Source organism: Paralichthys olivaceus, chromosome 24, assembly GCF_024713975.1.
Source record: "Paralichthys olivaceus isolate ysfri-2021 chromosome 24, ASM2471397v2, whole genome shotgun sequence".
In the NCBI taxonomy this organism is placed as follows: domain Eukaryota; kingdom Metazoa; phylum Chordata; class Actinopteri; order Pleuronectiformes; family Paralichthyidae; genus Paralichthys; species Paralichthys olivaceus.
Window position 1 is genome coordinate 2,745,140 of NC_091116.1, and position 19,716 is coordinate 2,764,855.

Here is a 19,716-nt window from a genome sequence, read left to right on the forward strand (position 1 = left end):
GCTGGATGACAAGAGGGTTCACTCTGAGCTCGGTCTCAGCACCTGGGGGCGTTTGTTCCATAGCGGAATGAACAGAGTGAACCCTCTTGTCAGTCATCCAGTCTCTTTGTGTCTGTGGGGGGAGGCAGGGCCGCTAGCATTGGCTCCACACCAAGCAGCAACATCCCGGGCTGAGCGCTGAGGCAAAAAACTGCAGTTCACTGGGTGGCCACTTGAGGCTGGCTCCAAGAGGGAGTCAATGGGAATTGACTCCCATGTTAAAACACCAGACTTTAGAGCAGAATTAAACCTGTTTACAGCCTGGTTCAAAATACGGTTTTAGACTCAATCAGTAAGTTCTTCCTTCATGACAACTATGTGTTATCTGTTTAGATAATACAGAGGTTTGAAATTGTGAATAATTATCACTTGATTGACACGTGACGTCACCGTTAGCTCGTCACTCTGGCTGTTAGCCTGTGGTCTGCTCGGCTTCACCTGAGCTAACAGGCTAATCACCGTCACCGAACGCGACCGGGTCTGGGGAGGAGTTTTCACTCACATGTGAATATTATCGTTTGTTGTTCGGCTGATTGTCCTGACGGAGAAGTGTCTGTGGTGTGTAAAGTACTGCCTTTTATTTACATGTCAGTAGTGATGAGCAGGTATCATTGTCTCTGTACCTGGCTGGTTAGCTTAGCTCCGCTAACCTCCAGGCAACATACCAGCAGTAATGGCAATGCTAACGGGAGCGGCATGACATGAAGCGGTTCACACAGCGGAGAGAGGAGCGTTAGAGTTTATGGTGATAAATCTTTTAAACTGAAGGCGACTGTGTGTTTAGTGAATGAGCTCCACCAAGTTAGATATTTAACGTTATGTAAAGTTGTTCAGCTCCCCAACCTATTTGGCTTGACTATGTTACTGTGGGTAACTTCAGTAATAATGTTTTATTAGATTATTGGTTCAGAAATAACGTTAGTGCAGCTGCTGCAGTGTGAAACTTGTTGAGCTGGACTTTATTTATGAATGAACAGTTTACCTACCAGGTATAGACCTGTTTTCATAACTTACTAACAATTAAAGCAAATGATTGCACATGATGCATTACATTATAAATGCAATACTTTTAATGTGAAAGAACTCCATACTGCACATTCATTGTAGTACACTGTTTAATCCCAAACCATATTCAAATACATAGTTGAATATCCACAGAATATAAGGACATAGACTTTGTTTGAAAGTAACACTTATCTCGGCAATAATGCCATACTTTTATGTTTCCTGTCATTTTATTAGGGACGGACGAACCTGAGGGACACAGCTGTGCTGACCGTGTTCTGTCTCTTCTGGCAAAAAAGAAAAGACTTTTTATCTAAAGTTTATCAAATCAGAAAGTAAAAGATGAACATTGTTGTGATAACAGTGTTAATTTTACCAACCATAATGGATATAGAAATTGACTCAATATTATTAACATGTTGACCAGCCTGAAGCTGCCGATCTCCACCTTGTTGCTGCTGCCACAGTGGATTCAGAGGACATCAGGTGTTACAGTGCTTCATGTAATGAAATGAAAAAAGTCACAGTAAAGGATGTTTTATGCTGAAATCATTGTCATATCTGTAGATATTAAGGAACAGAGGAGAAACACGATTATTTACAGATACTGTACAATACAATAGCCTACAATAATTTTTACACATGTAATATGAGCTGTGTTAAGCAGCCAAGACTGGTACTTACAGTTTATTCTGTGTTCAGCAGGTGGAAGCACCACAGATTTCAGCCAAACTGATGTACTAAAAAAAATAAACATTGTACAAAAAAATGTCTTTCTACCACATCTGTAATAACCAAATGAGCAAGGTGAGCCCATCAACACGGACGAGCCAGTGGTGGCAACAAAAAAAAGCATCACAACAAAGTTGCATGCCCACCTAAAGCACAACCACCCAACCCAGTGTTCCCAGCACCTCAAGATGCAGAGCCTTCGTCCCGAAAGTCAACACTCACTGAGGCGTTTGGTCGACAAAGTAAATATAAATGGAGCAAAAATGGTGTGCGCTCAAAGAAACTGTAGTTCGCTGCATCGCAAAAGAAATGCTGCCCTTTAGTACAGTTGAAAAGCCAGCATTGAGAGAGATGCTGCAAACGTTTGACAGACAGACAAAACGAATTGCCTGCAAGAAAATACATGTCACAAACGGCCTAAATGTTCAATATTTATTGAAGTGCAATTTTGTTAATCGAGACTTGATAAGCCATTTTATTTATTGTCTTGGTTGTGTGTGGTTTTATATTTGAGTGCTGTTTTTGCTAACAGAGACTGAGAGTCCATTTTATTCTTTGTTTGTTTTATTTATTTAGGATATTTCAACGTTCCTGAAATTACAATTACGATGGTAAAAAATTACTGAAAAATAAAAGTTTATTGTATTTGAAAGGGTGTACATTATTATGATATACTATCATGTTGGCAATAATATCGTTTATCGGCAATAATTCATGGGACAATATATCGTCCAGCAAAATTTGTTATCGTCCCAGGCCTAATAGAGAATAACAATTTTACTCAATTACTGTTGCAACATGCTATCACAATGTTCAGTAATAAAATAAGCAACACTCGAAATATCACATTATGTTATTGAAATAATCTTCCTCACTCCAAATCAACAGTATCAAAATATCCTGTGCTCTTTACATCGTAATTAGCACATAAAACAATATCAATCATCTAGAAAGAAAAATATGTAATGTGCACAGCTAATAAAATATGGCTGGATGAGCTTAGAATGCACAAATAAGGTGCTAAACACACACATAATACAGCTCTATGTGCAACAAAGGAGCAAACAAATGTCTCACAATGCACCTTTAAAATGTCGGATCAGGGCTTCAGCATTAATGTGTGGTGTGTCGTAGTGTGTCTCTCTCGCGCCAATCAGCACCGGAGTTAGTGCTCTGATGTTAGCTCCTATGCTAACGGTTTAACTCATTGCATTAGCTATTAGCCTTTAGCACATCAAGACGGCCGCTCACCGATGCGTTTCTCTTCCCGACAGGTTCCTCCGACTGTGCTCACACAGGTCCTGGTCGTCCCGGGAGATTTCTTCGGCAGCTTTTCCGAGTCTGATCCACTTTTCTTGTTTTATCTTCCTATGGTGAGTGTCTGTTTAATGCGCCTTGCTCTCTCTCTTCCCGGCAACTTCAGAGGAAGTGAACCTGCTCCGATCAGCTCAATGGGCGGGGCTTCTTTTCTGATTGGGTGACAGACCGTCTCCAACCCGTCTCCTTCAAACTAAAACTCTCTATAAATTATTTTATTATGGTTCTATCTCTCCTTTTAGATAAACATCTGTTTTTTATTATTAACCAAAACGTAGTATTAATGAATTGATTTTTCCACCATGAATTTCACTTGTCTTCATTCAATCAACTAATTTATTGTTTTAAATACAGATTTTTAACCTGGGTTACACAAGAATCTAATACTTTTATTTAGAAGCTGTTTTGTTGTGATATTTTTTCACTGTGATTTTGAGCTAAATGGAGATATGGACACTTCCTATGCTTCTATATACTATATACTATACATCCACTGTCATGATTACACCTGATTTCTTTGGAACTATGTTCTTTCAGATACAAATAAAAAAATCTATTCTATAGTTATCTTACAGGATCACATAACTGCCTCGCCCATAAGCAACTCATATACTTTACTGGGCCATTATAATAAGTCTCTATACTCAGTCAGGTTCACTACTCTGAGTAATCATGAATTACGACCTCCTCCATTAATAAGTATCTTTCTTGATACAGGTATTGATAAAGTTCCTCTGAATCGCTCTCTAACCTATAGTTTGTACCTTACCTGTGTCTGGTTGTGAGGCCCTGCCTGGCTGAACTGGGGGCCTGACTGCAGGACCAGCCTTGTCTCCCATCTAGCCCTAATGTAATCAGTTGAAGCACTCGTACAGTCTCTGAGGTTTTTATATAACACAGATACCACCTTGATTTTTGACCCATTATATACTCGCATTTGTACATCTATCACTCCGTTTAATATTTTTGCGCTCCCTATTTCCCTTATAATATAATCCCTTAGCTGTAGTTATCTAAAAAAAATCCTAATTTTTTAATCCATACATTTCTCTAAGGTCCTGAAAAGACATTATGTTTCCATTCTTTAGTATTGTACACATGGCAGTGATTCCCTTCCTCTCCCAGTTCCTGTATGTCAGGTCACTCAAGTTTGGCTTGAATCTTTCATCATATGCAATCCAGCTCAACAATCTCACTTTCTTTTCCAATCTATGCCTTTTATTGAAATCAGCCCAGATAGTCAGTGTGTGGGAGGTTATTGGATCTATTGAACCTTTTAGTAGTTTTTATCAATGTAATGTTGCCCAAAAGGGATTGCACTGGTTTGCTAGCCACCCTCATCTCAATCTCTTTCCATTTGGAGTTATAATGCTTGTCACACCACTTGACCAAGTTGTGCTGCCTCATAATAATCCTTTAAATTTGGGAGTGCCATGGGAATCCCCCCCGATTCTTAGCCAGTTGTAGCGTGCTATATTTTATTCTTGGTTTTTTACCACTCCAAATGAACCTCGATATCATTTTGTCCCAGGTTTCTAACTGTATCTTGACAGTAAGGGATTGGAAGAAATACAATAGCCTCAGGAAAATGTTCATTTTAATAATGTCAATCTTTGAACTGAACTCCAGTGATATGGTCGACCATCTCTCAATATCCTCTTAATTTGTATATGAATCTGATCACAATGAAAACATGGCTGGAATTATCTTCTGAAGATGGCTTATCTGTTTTGTTAGGGTTACCCCAAGATATTTTATGCTTTCTGAGTTCCATTTCCATTTATAAGCATTTGTCATTTCTTGGGAAGGGGTATAATTAAAAGCCAGAATCTGTGTTTTATTCACATTTGTTTTATATAATGAGTGGTCTCCGTATATACTTATATACTTAAATGTGTTAGGTTTGTATCAGGTCTTTCTAAATATATTATTGCATCGTCTGCAAACAGACTTATTACATGTTTTTGTTTTTTAATATGTATTCCCTTTATTTCCTCACACTGTCTTATAGCCTGCACCAGAGGTTCAATGTATAAGTCAAAGAGGAGAGGGGACAGGCAACATCCTTGGCGTGTTCCCCTCTGTAGCTTTATGCTTTTTGTTAGACTACCATTCATTTTTATTCTAGCTATAGGATTCTGGTTTATTGTATTGCTGCATTTAATGGCGAAAGCCTTTTCGCCATCAAGACTCAGCAATATAGCCTTAGTTTCCTTCATTTGTATCGAGTTTACTATTTGCAGGGTCCTTCTTATGTTCGCTAATGTTTGTCGTCCCGTAGTAAATCCAGTTTGGTCCTCGTCAATTAATTCTGTCATGAAATTCTGATCTCTCCTTGCTATAATGGATGTGTATATGTTGTAATCTACATTGAGCATAGAAATGGGTCTGTAATTGTTACAATATTCTGCGTCTTTACCCTCCTTGGGGATTACAGATATGATTGCTTCATTACATGAGGGTGGCAATCTACCTTCCTTAAGGGCAGTGGCGGTTCTACATTGAGTTACTCCCCGGGCGAGGGGTGTTATATAAAGTAGAGTAATGTGTATAGTCTTTTTCCCTCGGATGCAGTTCAAGCCATACATCAACCAGTCCATGTTCCTTCAACGACATGTTTACAAATTTAGATATATGTGTCTTATTTCTTTTTATACTTGTTGTGTCTACCCTATGATCCATTATCATATTAAAATCACCAGCACATATCACTATACCTTCAGATTTTAAGGCCATGACTGCGAATAATGATTTAAAGAATTGTTTAGTACTCTCTGGAGGGGCATATACATTAATTAAGGTAACCATCTCTTCCTGTAGTTTCCCCTTCACTATAATATATTGTCCTTCTGTATCCTTGATTTCTTTTAGACATTCAAATTTTGTTGAGTTTTGTATAAGTATAGCCAAACCTCTTTTGTTCCTTTGTTTACAAGTACTGTAATAGGTGTTTCTAAAACCAAATTTCTTCAGCTTTTCATGCTCTTCCTGGGAAAGGTGTGTTTCCTGCATGAAGATAACTTGAGCCTTAAGTTTTCTCATTTTCAAAATGATCTTAGTCCTTTTAATTGGATTATTTAACCCATTAACATTTAACGACACTAACGATATGCTGTTCATTTATAGCTTTGGAAAATGGCATTATACTCCATGATATATATATATATATATATATATATATAATATACCATGAGAACAAACAATAGCCCAAAGAACATTGAGCAACTCAGCAATAAAAAAAAAATCGAACTAAGAATACAACAGTAGGCACTTGCCCCCCACGTTTCCCCCGTGGGTTGAGGGGAAATTCAGATGAAATATGGGGGCCCCTCCTTAGTGAGGTCCATTCTTGTTATCCAGATTCTCTTGAGCATCTGTCTCATTAATTCAATTCAATTCAATTTTATTTATATAGCGCCAATTCATAATTGACATTATCTCAAGGCACTTTACATTTAAAGGTCAAGACCTTAAAACAATATTAACGTAGAGAAACCCAACAGTTCCCACAATGAGCAAGCACTGTGGGGAGGAAAAACTCCCTCATTAACAGGGAGAAACCTCTGGCAGAACCAGGCTCAATGTGGGCGGTCATCTGCCTCGACCGGTTGGGGTGAGGAAAGAAAAGTAAGGGGGGAGGAAAGGAGAGATGGGTGGAAAGCGGGGGAGAGAAGAGAGAGATAACAATAACAATGTAGTGATCTACAACAGGATTATATATATTAATGAATTACTGAGTTATTGTAATTAATGATAACAATGGTGATGGTAGTTGTTGTTGTCCTGCAGTCCCGGTGCCAGAGTTATCTGAAACGAGAGAGAGAGAAGAGCCAGAGGGACTATGGGAGGACAAAGTGAACCTTTGACATGATGACATGTTAAAATAAATAAATAAACAGGTGTGGGGGGGCAGAGAGACAGAGAGACAGAGGGAAGTGATGAAGTGCTCAGTGCATAATGGGAGTTCCCCCAGCAGTCTAAACCTATAGCAGCACAACTAAGGGATGGTTCAGGACTCACCTGATCCAGCCCTAACTATAGGCTTTGTCAAAGAGGAAGATTTTTAGTTTTACTTTAAATGCTGGGACAGTGTCTGCCTCCCGAACCCAGATTGGGAGCTGGTTCCATAGGAGAGGAGCCTGATAGCTAAAAGTTCTACCTCCTGCTCTACTCTTACAGACTCTTGGAACCACTAGAGAGCCTGTGTTTTGGGAATGAAGTGATCATTATAGCTCACACATACAGCGTCCGATCAGTCCTAACAGTGAAGACTGAAGACCTATATACAATCTCTTAGACTATTTGTCTTCAGTGTCTAACATGTGTTATCTTTCACTTACTTATTCATTTAAATGCACTTACATACTGTGGTGTCTGAAATGCTATGTGTTGTCTTCCCTTTAAAGGAAGTCTATCCTTGGGTTTGAGGCCCCCAGCTCCTAAGAAAATCTGAGGAATTTTAGGTTGTTTGAGAATAACTGAATGTATACATTAGAGCATTAGACCACGGCTCTAACTGACACCCTAAATTTAAGCTGGTGCTATTCCCTTCCTGACACCGGACAATCTGGAGGAAAGCCAGATGCATTTTCTTTAGGTTTACGCAAACAACCCTCCTATATAAACGAGGAGTTGAAGTTGCCTCGGGAGAAGATTCACATTGGCCCCGAATCTCTCTCCAGGCAGCAGAGAAGATTCACATTGGCCCCGAATCTCTCTCCAGGCAGCAGAGAAGATTCACATTGGCCCCGAATCTCTCTCCAGGCAGATTGCTTTGCTTGTATTGATGCTTAACTTTTTGTATTAAACTTTTATATACAATCAAGACGGTGTCATCGGAGATTCCTTCATCATCTTCACATCATCGCAACCCCAATATACGACAATACTTTATTTGTCCATTCCTCTGTATTTCTGTAGTTTATGTTTTGCTCGTGTTGCGGTGTCCTCTTTGTTTCCTACCTGTTGCCATGGCCATGGGCCGGTGTCCCAGTGTATCCTCATTCTGGCCATAGGTGTCTAGAAACGGATTCCTCTCTCTTTTAAAACTTTCTTAATTCCCGCGTACTCCTTTCTTTTCTGAATTATTTCCGTGGCATAGTCACATTATTGGAAATAGTATTAGTTAGGTGATAAGTTGCAACATCATGTCCCAATTGGAGATCAGCCGTGCTGCACTGCTGCTGTGCCTGTGGAACAAAGAAGAAATGAACAATTAAGCCACAGTATCACTTATTCCAGCTCTGTCCAACAATCCATATATAATAGCTCCAAAGACTCCTGGAAGAGACATTGTCCTACCCTGAAGAGCAGTCATCCACAGGAGGCAAACACAAAAGGTGGCCACCTCACAGCCCCAGTGGTGTGACTACTCTTGGAGATTCTCCCATCACAGTGTCCTCTCCATGCAGTCTCTCTGAATCTTCATCTGACGTGGCTGGCTGGAGAGGTGCGTGGACCAGTTCACATGTGAGAACAAAGCCTTTGCAGGGACTGGAGAATATGCTCTGCCTTTTGGGTGAGGATAAATCAATATTTAGGCGAAAAAAATGCTGAGGGGGTAGAGCGGTTGTCCTCCAACCAGAAGGTCGGAAGTTCGATCCCCAGTCTTCCCATCTGCATGCCAAGTGTCCTTGGGCAAGATACTGAACCCCAAAACTGCCCAATAGAACATCAAAAAAAGTGCTAGCTATAGAAGCACTGTATGAATGTGTGTGTGAATGGGTGAATGGAAAACTGTAGTGTAAAGCGCTTTGAGTGGTCTTCAAGACTAGAAAAGCGCTATATAAATACAACCATTTAACCATTTACCATTTTAAAGAGGAGATGGAGAGCCCGTCATCAGCAGCGATCACTTAAATAACGTTGACTGTTGTGCTGTGCTCCACGAGGAGTCAAAATAATGTTATTATTAATGACTTTGCCTCACACAGAGCACCAAAAATGTTGTGATTATGTACTTTCCCTTGCGCGGGGTACGATTATGTACTTTCCTTCATGCGGGGCACCATTAAATGGTGTGCTTTTGGGCATTAAATAAATGTGGCTATCAGAGAAATATTAAATATTAATATTAAAAATATTAATATTAAACTGATAAAGGATAAATCGGGGCACCACCCTTCAAAGGAAGGGAAAAGATAGCCAAATTAAGAAATAAGACTTACTGACTACAAATTTGGAACTCTGATTAATAATTAAATAAATAACTATAACCAAAATTACCACATCAATAGCTAGCAAAGTTGAAGGATATGGAATTCTTGACAGTGTAGAGGTTGGCAAAATTCACACTTATGCAACATTAATGAAGATGGAGTTTTGAGACCATGTGGCTGAGATCATGTATGTGTTAAGTTTGTGGAAATTAGTGTGTGAGGTGTTGGTGCCAGGTTAAAGAAAGTAGTTAGATGCATGCAAAGAAACTGATCAGTATAACAGAACTAACATTAACTTTCAAATAACATATTACCAAATATCACAACAACACAATTCAAACTTATAAACATCACATGAAATAGAAATAGGACTAAACAGTCCTTTGCTTAGCCTAGCGTAATAATAGAGCCCAGTTGTGTTACCTGTCCATGAAAAAGAGGGAAAGTTCCTTTTTGGATGTGCTGTTTGAAGTCGAGTGAAGTGGTCTTGTTGGTTTGTGGCTCCTGTTGTGCATCTGCTGATCAGACCTTGTGTCGTGGCCAATTGTGCTGAAGTTCTTAGGCAGGCTCTCGCGTCACTGCCTTTGGAAGGTTTTAGCAGTCTGCTCCAGGCAGGCCTGCTGGAAGTTGAGGAGCTTGTGTAGGGAGGAAGTTTCCCTGGCTGGGACAGCAGGGCCAGAACCTACTCCACCAGGAGCGGTCAGCAGGGGAAGAGGCAGAACAGAGAAGAGAGCTAGGAAATTCGGCTTATATTGGCCTTGTGACCTCATGGGTCATGGGGCACACAGTGACCAATAGTCAACTGCTACTGGAGCATTAACGGTAGCAGCAGAACCGGCAGCAAGTGCTTCCATGATGGCATCAATAATGTGACATGTCCGTGTAGTAAAATTTCTGTTCATTACACTGTGTCACATATGAATGTCACTATGTACCTTTAATCTGCACTGCAAACTGAGGAGTGATTATAACATAAATTGCTAATGATTACAATAAGTTTAAGACAGATATCACGAATTATCAAACGAATCAAACAATATACTCTATGTGTAACAATCAGTATGTAGTGTATGTATAACTTGTGTGAAGAAATGATAATCTTTTTTTTTTTTAAAGGCAGTCTGACAAGAATGAAATATAATGGTGTAAAATCAGAGACAAATATCTTTAAAAAAATAGTAAATGGTTTGGACAGATATAATGGTGTCAAGAGTAAGAAAAACTGTGTAAAAGAAAAAGAGACTCATCATGGTACGGTAGGGGCTCTCCAGAGGGAAAGTCCCAGCTCCAAGGCCAAAGTAACCCCGGTGCTTGGAGACTTTCCAGGGGGAAGGTCGTAACAGGTGTGGCCCTTAAGGATAGATAAAGCGGAGCAACACCACTGTTAGTCAGAGTTCTTCTGGTGCAGCTCCGGCTCGCTACTGAATGCTCTCAGGTTTTGTTGTCGACAATAAAACTCTGCTGCTTTTAAGTTGACTTCTACTGCTTTTTTATTTGACTGAATTTTTGGAATTTTTGGACCACGAGTGGAACTTAGTTTTTCACCACAACACCCAGACAAGCGGGACTTCTTCTTCTTCGTGCTTGGCGGTTGACATGACAACGAATTTGTTGTTTAGTGTATATGAAAAAAGAAGCTAACAGGCAAGCTAATTCAGAGGAACAAACTTTACTCTTTCTTATTCAGGTACCAGTCACAGTCACTCTCTTCTTCATGGGGTACATCGAGTGACACTGCCACCCACTGGCATAATATGTATTGCAGGCACACGTATATACTACAAAATGTTTACGGCATTATGTCACCAACTCAAATTTCTTCTGATTTTAATTTGTAGTAATGAGTAACGAAGATGGTTGGGAGAAATGTATTGGAGTAAAAGTACACATTTTACTTAGGAAATATAGTGGAGTAAAAGTGAAAGTTGTCAGAAATAAAAATAACAAAGTAAAGGACAGATATGTGAAATTTCTACTTAAGTAGAAATGTAAAGAAGTATTTGTACTTCGTTACATTACAACACTGGGTAAGGTCAGCTCAGGTGCTGTTGGATGGGCGCTGCTGACTACTTCCAACACTGTGGTTTTCTCAACCCCAGAGCGTGGCGGATTCTCTTCCAGAGTGAAGTCTTCTTTGGTTTCTCAGGGAGAACACTGGAGAGAGACTTCTCCTCAGTGACATCATCCTTACTCTCTCCATTGAGCTCCCTACTGGAAACATCAGCTTCATGACAGTGGCAGACCACATTGTAAGAAGCTTTGAGCTTCATCAGCTCTTCTTGGAGAACCTTCTTCTCCTGGAGCTCAGTGTTGAACTTCTCCTGGTTGGTAGTCTGATTTTGACAGACCTCATGATAAGAAGCTCTGAGCTTCATCAGCTCTTCTTGGAGAACGTTCTTTTCCTGCTTCTCCTCCTGGAGCTCAGTGTCGAACTTCTCCTGGTTGGTAGTCTGATTCAGACAGACCTCATGATAAGAAGCTCTGAGCTTCATCAGCTCTTCTTGAAGAGCATTATTCTCATCCTGAAGCAGATCGCTGGTTTGAGTCTCCTTGTCCATGGAGTCAATCTTTTGGCTGTGAGCTTGCCTTTCCTCCATCTCTGTCACCACAAGCTCAACCCTGCTCAAATCCCTTTTCAAAAGGGCCACCTTCTCCTTCAGAGCCACATTGTCCTCTTCCAGAGCCTTCACCTTGTTGCTTTGTACAGCCAGTTTGCCATTGTGGGCTTTAGAGTGAGCTGTCATTTTCTCCTTCTCCCTCATCAGAAGCTCATCGTTCTGTTTGAGCTTCTCTTCCAGAGCCTTCACCTTGTTGCTCTGTATAGCTAGTTCAGCCAGGACACCAATGTGGGCTTTAGAGCGAGCTGTCATTTTCTCCTGCTCCCTTATCAGAAGCTCATCATTCAGTTTGAGCTTCTCTTTCAAAGCCTTAATCTCAGACTGCATTGTTCCACATGTCTGAAAAATGGAAACATGGAATTCATTATTAAAAGACTTGAACCTGAACATACATTTCTAAAAAAAAAAAATTCTTACCAGGATGTCCATTTTGGTAAAGGGGGATTTGTAGTTATGAGAGCAGTGTCTTCTTGATGAATTTTTACTGAACAAATCAGCGGTTGTCTCCGTAGGCAGGATTGTTGTCTTCACTAATGAGGACTGTGGTCTTCTCAGTTGACGGTCTGTTATTTTCACAAGCTAATAACTTGAAGCAAGGGAACTTGTTATTTATGTTTGGTAGTTCAGAGGACCAAAGAAATATCCTTTAATGTCTAGAGTTTTTGGTTCTTTGATTGGATTTGATAAGGATTTGCAGGCCAGCAATCCCTTTGATGGTTGCCCACACATCAATCATCAAAGAAGATTTTTAAGAAGCAACCGTTTCCATGGCAATTTTTATAACTCCACAACATGGCGGCCCCTGGGGGTTTATCAGGTTGACTTCTATATGATGCACATCACTGCGGAGCATACACAAATCCTGAGCTAGGCGGCTACTATACACATGTTGCACTGATAGCTACAGTGATCCCTGTCTGAGACTGAGGTTAGTCTCTTGACCAAATGAAGAAAATCAATCAAGGATTTCAGATCCATTAGATAATGTGTGATATGCTTGAGGGAATTAATTAAATATGCTATGAAGTGTTAAATTAAGTATGTAGATATGTACATAAGCATCAACAAAATATAAGTCTATGTGTCAGTAAGTACATAGTGTGAAATCTTAACAGCACAAGCATTATAAAATAAATGTAGTAGGATGAAAATAAAATAATGAAAATGGAAAACACTGTAGAGCAGCTGTAGTCAACTACTTTACCATCACCGGGAAGTGGGTACATTTTTGCAAACTAATTGTTGCATTGTGTGTCACTGAGAGCATGGGGAATTGTGCATTTCTGCAGCATGTTTGGATTCGTGTTTGTAAAAAAATGTGTGTGTGTGTCAGGAAAGTGTGGACCTTGATGCTGGCTGGTTTCTAAAACTGATGCGAAATAATTGAGAGGATGTATATTTACATGTTGATCTATGTGATTTTAGTGTGTGAGAGCTATTGATGCACAACACAGGCACTGACATTCTGTGATCAAGTATTGTATTGTTGTGTGTTGTTCATGTGTTCAATGTGATTTTACACTGCAAATAAAGGTTTCATATTTTAATTTCATTCATAGATTCATGGCTATTGAGCAGTGCTTTGTGAGTGTTGGTCGAATACTGTCAGTGGCATAAGATATTAATGAAAATGCATATTATTAATATTTGTATGTGTGTATATTAAATCAATACAATTGTCAATGCTTCTGCAGATGTGTTTGACTGTTTCCATTTAATTTAATTTACTATGTTCCACTTAATAATGGGCTAAAAGGATTGGTTTATGTAATATTTATGTCTTTGTTATGCACATTAGTCATCCAATCATTACTGATTTGATGATATAGAGCTCAATCTGAATGCAGACAATTATTTCTTCAATGCAAAATATATTTTAAAAATCTTGCCTACATTTGTTTACATATGATAATGAACAAAAATAATAACCAACAGATTTGACACATCTCACACAATTCATTGACCCTCAGCATCCAGCCCTTCATCAGCCGTGAGTGTGGCACATTATGTCATTCTTTGTCGTATATGGTCATCAATAATTTAATAATAATTGATCTCAGGCTCCCTCTCTGGAATCGAACCCTGAATCCCTGTTACCTGTGGTCATTGTAGGCACAAAAAGTACCATTGAAAGTTGATAGGGCAGACATTCAAATGAGACGTCGCCACCACGAGGGCCAGCGATCAGTTCGAGGTCATCTAGTGTCACCAAAGCAGCCGGGGCACCACGGGTCTGATAAATGCACACGTCCCCGCAGGTCAGCGCCCGTTGGGGAAGCGGAGAGCGGGCGGGGAGTGGAGCTCGGTTGGGGGGGTGGGATTTTGCGGAAGTTATTTTGCAAAAGGGGTAAGAACTCGTACATCGCCTGGTACACTGGCGCTGACAAGTAGAAAAAATTTGCTTAATTTTGCCTTTATACACCAAATTAAAGATTAGACTCTCCTCTTCCCAACAATATCAGCTTTCCACCCTAGCACAAACTGGCTGCTAGTAATCAGACATTTAGTGTGGTCCATTTCAGGCAGCTTTCAGAGCTGGGTCAGAAGTCAAACTTCTTTCACTTACAATGTTTGAACACTGCTGCTAATGTGTTTAAACATGTTTAGGCATGTGCAAGAATGTGTTTAATTAGTTGTAACTTCATAAAAAAGGGCTTTTTGGCAAGTAATTACATATCGTCACAACCTCACTCAGTCTGAGAATCATCATCACTGGTGGTGCACTTTTCAGCTTGAGTAAATTATCTGTTAATCTCAGGCAGGTCTCTCAATACAGCAAAACAATTCTTTACAAACTACTTTTCTTTCAATGGTCTTTTTATTAATGATAAAATACATATAAGACAATCAATGCACAGGAAAAAAGTTTTTTAGATTTTTCGTACAACATCCATAAAACAAAACAATCCCTTGTCAAAACATCCGGACATGGACATACTTAAACATCTACTGACAAAAAAATGTAAATAGACAGAATAATAATAATAATAATAAAAAATAAAAAAATTACAACCACGCTTGGAAAGATAAAAGATTAATAAGATTTAATAACTGAAAAAAGCACAGCACAGACACCACCAAAAAAAGGTGAAATACATGAAAAATAGATACATAAATAAAATAGATAATAAAAATTTAAAAAATTTAAAAATAAAAAAAATAAAAGGGGGGGGGGGGGGGGGGGGGGGCTACTCAAAAATTATTGTTGAAGGTTTTTCATAAAATACCAAGAAGGGGCGCCATATTCTGTAGAATTTGTTTTCTGATCCCCGAATAGTGTATCTAATCTTCTCTAGATTCATGCAGGATATCATTTTCTCTGAGCCAATGTGAACAGCAAGGAGGAGCTGGGTCCTTCCACTTAAGTGAAATAGCTCGTCGGGCTAGTAAAGAGGCAAAAGCAAGAAAGTTGAGCATAGCTTTATGTAAGTTCAAATCTGGAGCAATGCCAAAAATACCAGTCAAGGGATTGGGCTCAATTCGATGATGGAGGATATCTGATAACGCATGGAAAACCAATGTCCAAAAGTTACCTAAAGAGGGACATGTCCAATACATGTGGTAGAGTGAGGCAGGTGCGCCTTTACATTTATCACATGTAGGGTCGACATCAGGATACATTCGCGCTAATTTGGTTTTTGATATGTGGATTCGATGCACTACTTTAAATTGTAAAAGTGCATGTCAAGAACACATAGAAGAGGAGTGTATCCGATCAAGCACCGAGTCCCATGTGTCCTCTGTAAAGGTGTAATTTAGGTCTTGCTCCCAAGCAGTTCTTATAGTTGCCACTGAAGAGCAGTGCAGTTTGGAAATAAGGTTATATAGATTGGACATGATACCTTTAGAGGTGGGGTTAACAGAAAGAAATATATCAACAGGGGTAACTGGGGGTTTATAAGGAAATTGGGTCGTTAAGCGCTGTATAAAAGTCCTAATTTGTAAAAATCTAAAAAAGTGGGTTTTGGCAATGCCAAAAAGTTTCTGTTAGTTGAGAAAAGCTCGCAAAACAATTATCAATGTATAGATCTTCAAAGCATCTCAAACCTTTTCTGTGCCAAATATTGAATGCGCCATCAGCCATTGAAGGAGCAAATAGATGGTTAGCAGCAATTGGGCTTTTAAATGAAAAAAGCTGTAGTCCAAAACTTTTCCTAAATTGGCCCCAGATTAACAGGGAGTGTTTAACTACTGGGTTGCTCTTGGGAATATCCGAAGCAAGTGGAAGTGCGGCACCTAAGAGGGCAGGTAAGGAAACAGGGTTACTGGCACAGACCTCCATTGTAACCCAGGCCGGGGAAGTGGGTTCGAGATGGAAATGTCTCCAAAATAACAAACACCCAATATTCACTGCCCAGTAGTAGTACTGGAAATTAGGCAGAGCCATTCCCCCTGCCTGCTTGGATCTTTGGAGAAATGCTTTCCGCAGCCGAGGGTGTTTACCATTCCAAATGTAAAATATCAATAATGAGTCAAGGGCTCTAAAAAATTATTTGGGGATGAGAACGGGAAGACATTGAAACAAGTAGAGGAACTTTGGAAGCAATGTCATTTTAATCGAGTTTATTCTACCAATAAGGGACAGAGACAAAATCTGTTTTGCCTGATCAAATAAAGTGAGAAAATTTGATTTAAACAAGTTTTTGAATTCTCTGGTGACACAAATTCCGAGGTAATTAAATTGATCTTTCACCACCTTAATGGGAGATGGGTATAGTTAAGTTTAAGAGCTTCTTTATTAATTGGGAATAGTTCGCTTTTATTTAAATTGACTGAAATTATCTAAGATCGTGAGGGCTTCTGGTAGAGAAGTGGTTGGTTTTGAAACAAACAGAAGTAGGTCGCCTGCATAAAGCAAGACTTTATGTTCGACTCCTCCCCTCCATATTCCCTGTACCCGCCCATTGCTACGTAAGGCAATTGCAAGAGGCTCAATGGCAATTGCGAAAAGGAGTGGGCTTAGTGGGCGACCCTGCCGGGTCCCACGGTGTAAATCAAAGTATTCAGAGTAATGACTATTGGTCAAAACAGTGGCTGAAGGACATTTATACAATGTTTTGATCCAGGACAAAAAGACAGAACCGAAACCAAATTTTCCAAGTGTAAAAAAAAAGATAGTTCCACTCTACTATATCAAATGCCTTCTCAGCATCCATAGAGGCAAGGCACTCTGAATCCACATGTTTGGGGGAGTACAGAATATTAAATAGCCGACGAATATTGTAAAACGAATGGCGTCCTTTAATAAAACCAGTTTGATCTGGCGATATTACAGAAGGAAGGATATCCTCCAGTCTGTGGGCCAAAACTTTGGCGAGGATCTTTACATCCATGTTTAGCAATGAAATCGGTCTGTATGAAGCACAATCTAGTGGGTCCTGCCTTTTTTCAGCAACAAGGAGATACAGGCCTGATTGAACGAGGGAGGGAGTACACCTGAGTTTAAGGAATCAGAGAACACTGAGCACAGGACGGGGGCTAGATCAGCAGAATTTTTTAAAAAGAAATTTGATGGAAGCCCATCTGGGCCAGGGGATTAACCTGATTGCATAGAAGATATAGCTGCTGAAATTTCCTCCTGGGTGATGGGCGCATCCAGGTTATTTCTCAGGTCTTGAGAAAGGGACGGTGAGTCAAGGTTATTAAAGAAGTTCGTTACATTACAACACTGGGTAAGGTCAGCTCAGGTGCTGTTGGATGGGCGCTGCTGACTACTTCCAACACTGTGGTTTTCTCAACCCCAGAGCGTGGCGGATTCTCTTCCAGAGTGAAGTCTTCTTTGGTTTCTCAGGGAGAACACTGGAGAGAGACTTCTCCTCAGTGACATCATCCTTACTCTCTCCATTGAGCTCCCGACTGGAAACATCAGCTTCATGACAGTGGCAGACCACATTGTAAGAAGCTTTGAGCTTCATCAGCTCTTCTTGGAGAACCTTCTTCTCCTGGAGCTCAGTGTTGAACTTCTCCTGGTTGGTAGTCGGATTTTGACAGACCTCATGATAAGAATCTCTGAGCTTCATCAGCTCTTCTTGGAGAACGTTCTTTTCCTGCTTCTCCTCCTGGAGCTCAGTGTCGAACTTCTCCTGGTTGGTAGTCTGATTCAGACAGACCTCATGATAAGAAGCTCTGAGCTTCATCAGCTCTTCTTGAAGAGCATTATTCTCATCCTGAAGCAGATCGCTGGTTTGAGTCTCCTTGTCCATGGAGTCAATCTTTTGGCTGTGAGCTTGCCTTTCCTCCATCTCTGTCACCACAAGCTCAAGCCTGCTCAAATCCCTTTTCAAAAGGGCCACCTTCTCCTTCAGAGCCACATTGTCCTCTTCCAGAGCCTTCACCTTGTTGCTTTGTACTGCCAGTTTGCCATTGTGGGCTTTAGAGTGAGCTGTCATTTTCTCCTTCTCCCTCATCAGAAGCTCATCGTTCTGTTTGAGCTTCAATTCCAGAGCCTTCACCTTGTTGCTCTGTACAGCCAGTTCAGCCAGTTTGCCATTGTGGGCTTTAGAGTGAGCTGTCATTTTCTCCTTCTCCCTCATCAGAAGCTCATCGTTCTGTTTGAGCTTCTCTTCCAGAGCCTTCACCTTGTTGCTCTGTACAGCTAGTTCAGCCAGGACACCAATGTGGGCTTTAGAGCGAGCTGTCATTTTCTCCTGCTCCCTTATCAGAAGCTCATCATTCAGTTTGAGCTTCTCTTTCAGAGCCTTAATCTCAGACTGCATTGTTCCACATGCCTGAAAAATAGAAACATGGAATTCATTATTAAAAGTCCACTCAACACAACCTGAACATACATTTCTAAAAAAAAATAATTCTTACCAGGATGTCCATTTTGGTAAAGGGGGATTTGTAGTTATGAGAGCAGTGTCTTCTTGATGAATATTTAATGAACAAATCAGCGGTTGTCTCCGTAGGCAGGATTGTTGTCTTCACTAATGAGGACTGTGGTCTTCTCAGTTGACGGTCTATTATTTTCACAAGCTAATAACTTGAAGCAAGGGAACTTGTTATTTATGTTTGGTAGTTCAGAGGACCAAAGAAATATCCTTTAATGTCTAGAGTTTTTGGTTCTTTGATTGGATTTGATAAGGATTTGCAGGCCAGCAATCCCTTTGATGGTTGCCGCCACATCAATCATCAAAGAAGATTTTTAAGAAGCAATCGTTTCCATGGCAATTTTTATAACTGCACAACATGGCGGCCCCTGGGGGTTTATCAGGTTGACTTCTATATGATGCACATCACTGCGGAGCATACACAAATCCTGAGCTAGGCGGCTACTATACACATGTTGCACTGATAGCTACAGTGATCCCTGTCTGAGACTGAGGTTAGTCTCTTGACCAAATGAAGAAAATCAATCAAGGATTTCAGATCCATTAGATAATGTGTGATATGCTTGAGGGAATTAATTAAATATGCTATGAAGTGTTAAATTAAGTATGTAGATATGTACATAAGCATCAACAAAATATAAGTCTATGTGTCAGTAAGTACATAGTGTGAAATCTTAACAGCACAAGCATTATAAAATAAATGTAGTAGGATGAAAATAAAATAATGAAAATGGAAAACACTGTAGAGCAGCTGTAGTCAACTACTTTACCATCACCGGGAAGTGGGTACATTTTTGCAAACTAATTGTTGCATTGTGTGTCACTGAGAGCATGGGGAATTGTGCATTTCTGCAGCATGTTTGGATTCGTGTTTGTAAAAAAATGTGTGTGTGTGTCAGGAAAGTGTGGACCTTGATGCTGGCTGGTTTCTAAAACTGATGCGAAATAATTGAGAGGATGTATATTTACATGTTGATCTATGTGATTTTAGTGTGTGAGAGCTATTGATGCACAACA

General features: G+C 40.0%; 1 protein-coding gene across 4 annotated transcripts; it reads right to left on the reverse strand.

The window, feature by feature from the left end:
• Positions 1-10,723: 10,723 nt before the first annotated feature.
• Positions 10,724-18,821, reverse strand: LOC138407091 (golgin subfamily A member 6-like protein 22). Of its 4 annotated transcripts, XM_069521456.1 has the most exons (4): positions 18,683-18,731; positions 18,322-18,597; positions 17,980-18,204; positions 17,035-17,862 (listed from the first exon to the last, which is right to left on the reverse strand). In XM_069521456.1, exons 1-4 carry the CDS (start codon positions 18,692-18,694, stop codon positions 17,581-17,583), a joined length of 795 nt encoding a protein of 264 aa, XP_069377557.1. In that variant the 5' UTR covers positions 18,695-18,731; the 3' UTR covers positions 17,035-17,580. The 4 variants fall into 4 exon arrangements, with proteins under 4 accessions (XP_069377554.1, XP_069377556.1, XP_069377557.1 ...); XM_069521453.1 differs by lacking the exons at positions 17,035-17,862; positions 17,980-18,204 and adding an exon at positions 10,724-12,058 and having other exon boundaries at positions 18,683-18,821; XM_069521454.1 differs by having other exon boundaries at positions 17,039-18,204; positions 18,683-18,720.
• Positions 18,822-19,716: the final 895 nt, after the last annotated feature.